The sequence below is a fragment of the Cryptotermes secundus genome, unplaced genomic scaffold, assembly GCF_002891405.2.
Source record: "Cryptotermes secundus unplaced genomic scaffold, Csec_1.0 scaffold278, whole genome shotgun sequence".
Lineage (NCBI taxonomy): Eukaryota > Metazoa > Arthropoda > Insecta > Blattodea > Kalotermitidae > Cryptotermes > Cryptotermes secundus.
Window position 1 is genome coordinate 418,607 of NW_019731978.1, and position 11,629 is coordinate 430,235.

General features: G+C 39.5%; 1 protein-coding gene across 4 annotated transcripts in view; it reads right to left on the reverse strand.

The window, feature by feature from the left end:
- Nucleotides 1–256: 256 nt before the first annotated feature.
- The window catches only part of LOC111867365 (dnaJ homolog subfamily B member 6), a 166,591-nt gene continuing 155,218 nt past the window's right edge, over nucleotides 257–11,629 (reverse strand). For all 4 annotated transcript variants that reach the window (XM_023857155.2, XM_023857152.2, XM_023857153.2 and 1 more), the window contains 3 exons: nucleotides 3,522–3,719; nucleotides 2,622–2,886; nucleotides 257–1,392 (listed from right to left, as the gene is read on the reverse strand). In XM_023857155.2, coding sequence (XP_023712923.1) covers nucleotides 1,293–1,392; nucleotides 2,622–2,886; nucleotides 3,522–3,719 — 563 coding nt within the window. In that variant the 3' untranslated portion in view covers nucleotides 257–1,292. The remainder of the gene's footprint in view (nucleotides 1,393–2,621; nucleotides 2,887–3,521; nucleotides 3,720–11,629) is intronic.

The following is an 11,629-nucleotide window of genomic DNA, read 5'->3' on the forward strand; positions in this document are numbered from 1 at the left end:
TCATTTATATTTTTTTAAGGTCATTAATTGACTCGATTCCTATCGTCATGTGAGAAAGAACTCCATTGGGTCACTAGGTAGAACTATTCTCAAACAAAAATATCCAAAGGAACAATTTTAATCAATGTGCTACCCCATCAAAAAAACTGTACATTTTCTCTAAGCCCTACTGAATAATAGATAAGGATAGAAACAGGAGGACTGACAGACAGAAAATCTGGGCACGGATACTTCTTTCTCAGAAGAACCATTCTCATCTTGCAATAAAGATTTATGGCTCTAGACCAAAAAATTACAATCGTTGTGACGACCTGTTTACAATACACTTCTGGCCAAATTAATATTAGGTAAAGTAAGAGTTTTAAAGTAAATTGTCTTGAACTCATATACACACTTAAATGAATTCTGTAGCATGTGAATTATTCCAACTACACATATCTTACATACATAAAAAACCACAAATCACAGATTTTCTTATTTAACAGTAACATTAGAAAAAGAAGGAAGTAACTACTTAACAAAATTGAGAACAAAGACAATTAAGTGTAAGCACAATGCATTACTATACTTAGTATCAGTGTTCCTTTTATTTTGAAGGCAATTCTGATATTAGATTGATAAAAATAAATGTTAGAAGAATGCAATTTACATTAGTTTTTATTGATTTGTTATTTAATTTAAATATGCAAATATTTCAAAGCCTTGACCTCTTAAGAAACAGGAAACAGACATTTCTATCCCCCTTTATTCACAAAAATCATAAGAAGAAGAGATGCTGCCTTTTTCCATCTCCACCACTAACTTCTCTGCATATAATAATGGGAGGGAAATATTTTCTGGCATAACAGTAGCACTTTACATGCAGGGACACTTAAATCTTTCAAATAACATAAAATATTATCCAAGAACCTTCATCCTTTCAAGAAAATACACAGAACAATTAACTGTCCTACATTACTTCAAATGAACAGCAAAAGCTCACTGTCTGCAGTACATATCACTATTTTGCTGTTAACACATCCACTCACTCAAACATTAACAGCAGTAAATTTACCATCAGTCACACGCTTTCCAAAACATTTACTTTAAATATCATGTGTGTATTGTACATATGTATGTATATTGATACATGTGGTCCACAAAGAACTTGGCAGCAACTGGCAAATTTCTGCTGTATTATATTATGTTGCTAACACTGGAAAAAGAGAGAGAGAGAAAGATGAAAACAGTCAGTCTCTTGTGATCTATCTCTTCTTACTGAACAAAATAATTTAACATCTGGAGCAATATAATTAACTGTTGGTGATGGATTGATTAACGCCATTTACAGTCTTCGAGATGAGGACATCATTCTCGTACGTCATTGCAGTCTCTCTTCCATTTTCCAAAATTCTGAAACATTTGCAAAAATAAAAATTCTATTAGCTATCTCTGTCTTAATTCGGATCACTTATTCAAACTGCTCTTTAAAGGAACACAACATTAAACAGAGACAAAACAAAATAAAAACTGAAAAACAACGTCTTCTGGGATATAATGATGTGTGTGCAGTGCTGTAGAAGTTGACTGGCACTTTGCAGGAACACACTCTCTGATTGAGAGATGAGTACGTAAGCTTCTACAGGCTACTGGACTTTGTGCGGTGTCCAGTATAGTTTCTTCAGGTGGGGTGAGACTGAGTACACTTGGTACATCAGCCACTTAATTGGTTTACTATACCAGCCCCATGTGATAGACAATGAGTATGGAGCAGTTGGAGGAATGAGGATTGGTAGGGAAAACTGAAGTACTCGGAGAAAACCTACTCCACAAATCCCACGACCTGACGTGGGCTCAAGATCCAGGCCGCTGTGGGGGGGAAGCCAGTGACTAACCACCTGAGCTATGGCATGACCTTATTGTCCAGTATTCTAAAAACTAGTTTCCAGAATACTGGACAATGGACAAAATCAGAAAACCCAGTAATTCTGAGCATTATACACTATTGTCAGAACCCTTTAGACTCTACTTCTACCAGAGCCACATCCCAGAAGACAAAATCACCAATTGATCGGGACTGATACTGTTGTCTTGGCATCCATATTATCAACATTCCACTAATTTTAATATTGCTGGTAAAGTTCTTCATTCTCTTCGTCGCTTGTTCTCCTACTGTTATTACACATTCCTTAGTTGCCCTCTACAACTGTTCACAAAAGAGCTTTGCATTCAATGCATTTTTAAACTTCCAATAACAGAAAGGAATAAAAAACTAATAAAACGTTCATACATCACCACACCTAAAAAAATAACTGCATATACTTGAACTTTTAAAACCCTTTTTTTCCAACGAATCTTGTGCTTTTTTTTTATTGCCAGTGGGGTAGGACTAACTCTCTTGTACTGCGGCTACTTCTGGCCTATTGTACCAGCCCCAGATGATAGGTGAGGGTCATTGTGGAGCAATTGGTGGAATGAAGATTGGCAGGGGAAACTGAAGTACTTGGAGAAAACCTGCCCCATAACCACTTTGTCCACCATAAATCCCACTTGACCAGACCCGGGATCGAACCCGGGCCGCCACAGTGGGAAGCCAGCGACTAACCACTTGAGCTATGGTGCGGCCTTAATCTTCTGCTTACTTCTTAGTTGTTATCTTCTTTCCATTGATGAATCTGGTAGATGTTGACGTCCTCTTGACAGCCCCACCACTTGGTCCACTGAAATTGCTAAGGGATGAGAATGACGTGAAGGCTTCTGGCCCTGAATGGCGTGCACTGAATAAGTCATCAAATCCAGCCATGCCAAAGCTTAGTGAGCCAAATGGATTTAAAAATGAAGAAGTAATCGTGTTCTGCGTATGCGAGTTGCGGCTGTGACGACCATGTCCTTGACTCCTGTTAAATCCTGCAATATAAGACCAGTACAATATAACAGCACCAAGTACCTTGTCAGTGTGGCCTCAAATGGCCCTAAGAGTACAGTATGTTCAGTAGGACATGAGCTATAACCTTGGGATGTGCAGTAGCATTGCCATTGGAACAGAGGTTTGGAGGGTAAGTGGAGCTCAGTGTTTTGAATGCTGTGGCTGAGTCAACGTCATGTGTTCAGTCACATTTCAATTTATATTCAGGGGTGTCATTTTCATACATCTCAGCTCTCAAATCCTACAGAACAACTTGTAAGTACTAGTGTTCGGGGCACAGTGTTTGCAAGGAGAACTGTGGAGGCCTGAATTTTATGCAGACACAATTCTGAGAAATATGTGAGATATTACAAGGAGACCAGTAACCTTCATTCTGTAATTCAGCTCTGTCTCAATCGCTGCAGCTGTCCAAGCAGTAAAGGCATTAACCCATGGAGCCAATGCACACAGGGGAAAGGTTATAGCAAGGAGTCACCAGACATCATGTAAAATGTCTTATCACAGCTTTACATTGGAATTGAGGATAGGAAGTTGATGCAATTTTAAACACTGCATTAAGTTTCAAAACTGGACAAATGTACAAAAACTTGAGAACTGTGACACCATTACACCATACCTGTTAAGAGATCCTCAAATGGGGAACGTCCACCGAAGAACTCTCTGAAGACCTCTTCAGGATCACGGAAAGTGAATGAAGTAAAACCTGGTATGTCGAAATCATCACCTGGAGTGCCACCATAATGCCTTGAACGGCCCCGAGGTGTCTGTGAAAGCCCATCCTTGCCATATACGTCATACACCTTGCGCTTCTTGTCTGAGGATCAAAAATATCATAAGAGCCTAGAATTCCATTTATGCATCAAACACACTTACAAGATCCCCTTTGAATAGGCTTAGATTTATGAAATGTTTATTTCCTATTAGGTTCTAAAAATAATTCTATGGGGGTCATTCCATAAACTGTGAATATTAATACTTAACCACCAATTTGTTACAAACTGAAAAGATAATATTTTTGCTAACTCAGTATTAATATGAGAATGACGAATCTGATTATTTGTTATCAACAGAAAACTATGTCATGGAGACTCAAAAGACTTCATATTTTTCGACTCTCCAAATCAATAGGCTCAAGGTCTCTTCTTATCAGTTCTTTTTAAACTCTTGATATTTATTTTAATTGTTGTATTTACTGTGCCACAAAACATCACATCAATAGAACCAGTGTGTTGCCTATGTGACAAGAACCAAAAGAGAAACATTTTTGAACATATAACAGAGCTAAAAGAACAGAAATCTGAAACACTAATAAACCAAGACAGAGAGGATGACTACAGGGTTTGATTCCTGTTTTTACCTGAAGAAAGATTATCAATTAGATAACTGTATTAACCTGTCAGCAGTGCCAAAACAGTCTATGTATTGGCGTACGTAACTTTTGGCCAAACAATACCACTTCAATTTCTTCAGACATGGAAGATAACAGAATTTCAGGGACGTAAAGGTTCATGTTATGGTGATCTTGGTTATGGCACTATAAAGACTGGCACAAAGTTACCAAGGTTTACGAGAAACATACTGCATCCTGAAGCTGAAGGCAAAATGAAGAGTTCTGTCTTCTGGGATATAATGCTGTGCTGAAAGTAAACTGACATTTCAAAGGACCATACTGACCCCATCTTCATGGTGAAAGAGTAAACCAAGTTCTGCTTGCTGCCTGCTTCATGTTGGTTTCTTACTTGGCTTACTCACTGGCCTTGAAGATGGAGGCAACATGATCCTTTGAAACATCGCATCCCAAAGACATAACTCTTCATAACCACTGCTGTGAAGACCTGAAGTCCTACAAGAAGGTAGTAATGTTTTTCTGAAACACTGGAACTCACTCAGTGGACAACACAGTGTCCTAACCAAGATGACCACAATATGAATCCTGCAAATATGGGTTCTCCTGCACATGGCAGCAATGAACAATGAAGATTATCTTTCACAAACAGAAACTTGGCAATGTCTCTTATCCAGTACAGGTCCTCACCCAAGGTTTATAGAGTAACCTATGGTACAGTCAATCTTGATGTCTACAAGCAAAAGGGCTAATTCAGTTCTTTTAACCATTTGTCATGAAGTGTGTTTAAGTATTGTAGTCCACCTACTGCAGTGATGGTTCAGTTTTGAAACCAACTTGTTTCATTTCCTTTGTAGGTACAGACTATACCATAATGTTTGAATATGCTGACAACACAACTTTCATATCGGACACACAGATCTACTCATATATCCATGGCAACTACATCTACCTCCATACCTGATACTTGAAATTGTAACAAATATGATTAAAGTTTTCTGGGTGTGACGCCATGTTGTTTGGTAGACAGGTACTTATGTTTCACAGAAACCTGCTGCCTCCACCTTCAGGGTGGAAAAGTAAGCTGCATGGACAAAAATAACACAGATGTGGGGAAGGGAGGCCTGAGATTGGGTGCAGAGTCCCACTCCTGTTTCCTGATATCCATCATTTTTACCCATGGATCTTACACTTCTACCCTGACGAGAGGCAAAAGATTCCTCCAAAACAGTGACATCTACTAATCCATGTGGGGTCAAATTCCAGAAGACCATAACCTTGATCCATTGCCATAAATACTAAGCATTCTCTAAATTCAAAATTCTTATTTATAGGAGAATCATATGCACATCAACCTTACCCTCAAAATTACTTTGTATCCTGTGTAACACTGCCCACGGTTGCCTAACAATTTTAGATGATTGCCATTTGTATCAGTGATACAAATAAAAACTATAAGTTTTTAAAATTAACAACAGTAGCTTATCTTAGCACTGCCTCTACCTGGTTGCTTAAAGCAATTTGTTTAATGAAGCTGAAAATCCAAATGCACCTAAACTATTGCATTATCAATCATATGCAATAAGTTTCAATAAATGATCTGGAATGCCAGTTAATTAGTTTTCATCATCATAAACATTAGCAGTTAGAGTAACCATATTAATTACATGTCAACCGAACATGCTAGTTAGAAACTGTTAAAGCTGTTGGTTACAAAGTGTCTGATACACAAACTGTCACCTTAAAAAAATACACATACATACATACACACCCTTTGCAAAACTGGAAGTCAGATATAAAGTTCAGTTAGTAATTAATAAGAGAAGCACATACTTAATGGATAGGATACCATGTCAGCAAGCACGAGAGTAGAACTTACCAGACAATTTTGTTGAAAGTTTCATATTAACTGAAAATGCATGTTTTATATCATATCCTTATGACAATTATTAGTCTTATTTACACCACAGAGGCACAGTTTTAAAAACAATTTAATATATTTACAGTTTAATAAAATGGAAAAATTAATTTCATTAAAAAAGATACTCATAACGTTTATCAATTTTTAAATTTAAAAAATGTGACAGTCACATAATAAGCATGCATAAGTTAACACTTACATAATGCAAAAGGAAATGCATTCCATATCAACAGTTTCTGTTTGTTTCAAGTATATAGAGACCACATACTTCAGTTACATGTCCTACAAAGTTATCTGTAAACCATCACAACGCAGGTGTTAGGATCCCTGAGAAAGGCAAGTTATGTAAATATGCACTGGTAAAAATTAATAACAGTCAAGAGAAGTGCAGTTCTGCACACTGTTGCAGGTGTCTATCAGGCTCTATGGTGTGACAACAGGAACCTAAATAGCTTTACAGTCTCTCTACACCTACAATAAGCTATAAAATGTTCCGGTAGTCATGAAAAGTGCAGTTCTGCATGCTGTTGCAGGTGCCTATCAGGCTATACAGTGACAGCAGGAACCTAAAGAGCTTTACAGTTTTTCCACACTTGAATGAATGAATGTATAAGGGGTAGGCCTTCTCAGCTCTTGCACCGCGACCTACAATGATCTATTGTGCTTCCTTTTCTACACTTACTGTAGGCAACAAAATGTTCTTGTAGTCACGGAAGATTAGTGAAATGTTTTGCAGACTGCACATGCATTATAATAAATTTTACTGACCTGTCAAAACTACTCACGGATAGAACTATATTTCAAATAACTGTCTGTGAATTTGGTAGAACACCACCTCCCTTAAAACAGGTCACAACCCCAAGTTTGAGAACCCCTGCCGCATGGGTTAAATGGGAATGAATGAACATGAGCATGTAACGTAGCCCCATTAATGCCTAGATACACAGATTTATTTGTATGCATATATAAATGGATGGCCCTGTCTACAGTGTGTAATATGACGCATATGTACATTCCTAGGCAACGGCTAGGTAAACACACTCCAAAAGCATACGCGCTCAACAATTGGACAACCATTGCTAGGTAACGGACCAATAAACATGCATTCCTGATAACAGAAGACGGTGTTTTCTGTGGGGTCTGCGTCGAGGATTTATAAGAGGGCACAGTAAGAAGACCAGTGTAGTGGAGTAGTGGAGTTGTGAAGTGTGATCACAAGTCGACCGTGTCCAGTCCAAGAAGACGACAGTGTGTCAGAGAGCTGGTGTAACCAGTTGTATAAACGTCCAGTAAATTCGATCATCGAATCTAAAACCCATTTTATTAAATATGCATACCCCGGATAGTGACAGTGGGAAATGAAAATGGACTAAAGGTAACATGTTGTGCCTGCAGCACTAGAGCATGTTTGGCAGACTACATACATTCAAAATACGGACAAACATTTGCCCCCATTTGTTTCTGTGTTTACATGTAAATCCAGGGACATACACATACAAAGGCAGGGCACCGAGTTTACTGTATATGAAGTTGGCAGCTTCCATTGCGTTCCTTTACATTTCTGTAAACAAAATGGGCTTATTTGTGAAATTTGAGGTTCTCCCTGCTCTGACTTTGAAGAGTATTTATTTTACTGGATGTGACGCTGCCACCTAGTCAAGTAAAAATTTACTGACTTTTGCAGCTGCTTCCTTGCCTTCCTCTTTGAACCTCTGAAATCTGGACAAACTTCTACCACAATACCTGCTGTCACAGCCGACAATACTCGTACAGTATCCTTCTTGTTCATCTTAATTCACCCTCAAACAAATGATGCATTCATGTAAGAATTACAGAATAATGAAAGTCAAACTGTTAAGTATAGTTCTAAAGAAAACTTAGGAGCATAACAAAATTTGTGACCCAATATCCATGCATTATGGGTTTTAAGAGCCAAATCAAGGGGAAACAGAAACCACTCAAGTGAACTACTAGTATCTAACAGTGCATAGTTAAATCCGAAACGTAACACTTCCTCAGTTAGGCCTTTCAACTGCTTATCTAAGGATTCTGACTTACAGTTGACAAGTATGATATCCCCCAACTTTCCTAACAGTGGCCACAGAACATGAGATCATTATTTCGTTGGTTTTGACAACTATATAATTCAGTTAAACTAAATACTACTTTTTCAGTTCTTAAAAATCCTAATGTCCCGTATCAGAGACAAGTAGTTTTAATATTTCAATTACACAAAGAAAAAGTAATTTGAAAAATCCTACACAAGTGGAGATCCTGGAAAAATTCAAATATTCATTAAATAAACAGTAAGGTAGATGACTACACTGGAAAATACTATCGAATCATCTCAAAAGAACGGTAAGATTGGGCAAACAATTTACAGGATGACAATAGTGTCGGTGGGGGCAAGAGCCCATAAACGTGAAATTTCTGTAACTCCGTATCATCTGAAGTCAGGGGCATACCATTCTCAGATTCTTCTTACTTATCTTCGGTCAAATGTGAGGCCACAGCCAGATCACACATTAGCAATCTTTCTGTCGCCCTACTACACCTACTTTAACATTAAACGACTACTGCACTCAAAACATTACTTCACACTCAGCCTCCCACTGATGCTTTCCCCTGCAGTGAAGTGGCAGGGGCCCGAAGCTGACCACTGAAGTAGATCCAGTGCCGAGGTCTAGAAGTGTAAAGCTATACCTCCACTCCCCTACATGTCTTCACAGCACAGTGCCCAGGGAAAACTCTACTTTTCAACAGTATGCAATTAGTTTAACTTCAGGCATGAAAGAAAGACCAGTTTAGGAAAATAGGAGTTAATACATTACAAATGTTAGAATTTATATCCTATAATAAATATTACAATATTGACATGAAATGTCCTTATAGAGGGTGAAGAAGTGTCCGGTACAGTCATTATAGAAATAGTGCAGTTATTTGCTAAGTGATATTACTCATGGACCTATTGTGTTTTATTAACTATCTACACAACATTCACTGTGTTCTTACTTCTTTATTAAAATCACGACAAGTTTGATCTTTGATCATCATCAGGCGAACATTTACGAATAAAAATAAACACAGAATAATGAATTGCATACTGTAACATAAAACACAACAGGGCTTCAAGCTCACACAAACAGAATGTAAAGAGTAAATAAACTGTCTTATTGGTGTGAATATTTACACCCTACATTGGAACCTTACGGCACACACTAGGGCTTACATATCAGCCTGACAAAACTGCAAACACATTTTCATCCAGCAGAGGAGGACTGACCTAACACACAATTAAGTATGATGGGTTGGTGGTTTTCAATTCCCAAATGTCCCCCACACTGGTGATCCATGAACCAGAAGTAAGTGGCAAGAACTGAAACATGAACTGCTGTGGAGAACAGAAGAGAGGAGTTGAAGTAAAAAGAGCATGGCTATTACATAGGTCGTACCGAAAGTCATGAGCAACCTTTTTTTTTGCATGCTACCTGGGAACAGCAGACGAAAGAGAGTATGGTGGGTGGTAGGTGGAACCAGCTGTGGTGTTAACCTTGTGATGTCAATAGCTTGCATCACGTGACCAGTAGCACTCCTAACAAAATGGCCGACAACGATATGTCGTTTCGCCAGCGTGCTGTCATCGAATTTCTTGTGAAAGAGGAAATCCCTGCTGCAAAAATTCACCAGAGACTTCAGCGTGCTTATGGAAGTGTGTGCATGGATGCGAGCAGTGTTCGAAGATGGGTGAAACATTTTAAAGATGGGAACACCAGCATCAAAGATGAGCCTCGGAGCAGTCGTCCTCGAACAGCCTCAACTGAACGCAACAAGGAAAGATTACAAGCGTGTGACTGTGGACACAATAGCCCGAAAACTTGGAATAGGGCACAGTGCAGTACAGGAGATGATTGAAAGCTTGGACTATAGGAAAGTTTGTGCTCGTTGGCTCCCGCGGTTACTGACCAAAGACCACAAAGGTCAGCGAAAAGCCATCACCTCAGAACTGCTGCAGAGATATCGACATGAAGGCGATGATTTTTTGCTCTGTATTGTGACAGGTGACAAAAGCAAACCATCTGCTCGTTATGTCCAGACGCTGCACAAGCTCCGTCATGCATTGCGCGATAAACTTCCAGGACGAAACATCATCATCCTGCACGACAACGCTCGCCCCACATTGGAAGCAATTGCAAAGATGGGGTGGGAAGTTCTTCCACGCCCCTCCTACAGCCCTGATCTGGCACCCTCCGACTACCATCTTTTCGGATTTGTGAAGGACCAGCTGCGTGGACAACGTTTTGAGACAAGGGAGGCAATTCAGAAAGCAGTAAGTCATGTGTCTTAGGATGGCTGTAACGGAATTTTACAGAAGGGGAATTTTCAAACTCCCAGAACGCTGGGAGAAATGTGTACAAAGAAGTGGCGATTATGTGGAAAAATAAAGAAAGGTCTGTAGATTGAGGTGGTGTATTTGGTTTGTCAATAATAAAGCATGTTACTTTACAAAAAATTGTTGCTCATGACTTTCAGTACGACCCTCGTATTTAGAATTATTCAACGAAAAATATGGTTCAATTCCTTATGAGATCACTGGACGGCCGAGGTATCTGAGTTCGAGTCCCGGTTAGGTCAAGGAATTTTCGTCCAGACCCGTTCTGCGGCCCACCCAGCGTATCCAATGGGTACCCGAGGGTAAAACGGCCGGTGCGTGAAGCTGACCACTGACCTTCAACTAATGTCGAGGTCATAAACACGTGGATCTAGACATCCAATCCTCCACACGCCTTCATGGCCTAGTGCTTAAATGGTTAAGCACAGGGACAATTTTACCTTAACCCCACAAGTTGAACCTAACCCCGGCGTCTGGCGGGGTAGGGTCCTTCTGTTCCGCCAGGCAGTGTCATGTCTTGCATAGGAAACAAAGACCTGGAGGCGTACGAATACAGGAAGTATGCTGATGAAGACAGTAACGGTCTGTCTTACTAACTGGCGACGATGCCAGCCAGCATATTCCCCTAGATTGCTACCATGATACCACCTGCAACGCTCCAGAGCAGTTCCAATCAACCTTGCCGTTTGCAGATATGTGGAGGGGTTACTGTAACCGTGTCTTCCTATGACCTACATAGCACTGCGGTGTTAGAAACACATGAAAACTAAGAAAGCTAAAGTGACGCACATTTCTGATGTTTCCCATCGTTCCTTCTGGTTAAAATACACGAAGTTCCGGATCCGGCTTTGCTTCCGACATCAGGTGAAAGTATAAAATCTACTCTGATGGGTCCATCAGACATTGCACAAACTACAATACTTCTAGCCGTCGTACAGAACCTGTGAATGTCGGGGACCGAGAAATGTAAGTCAGAGCACCTGTTGGGGGCGGGAGGGGTCGAGGATGCCCCCGTCTCCCTGAATTTTTGCAAATAAATAAATAAATAAATAAAACAAAAAATAAAAC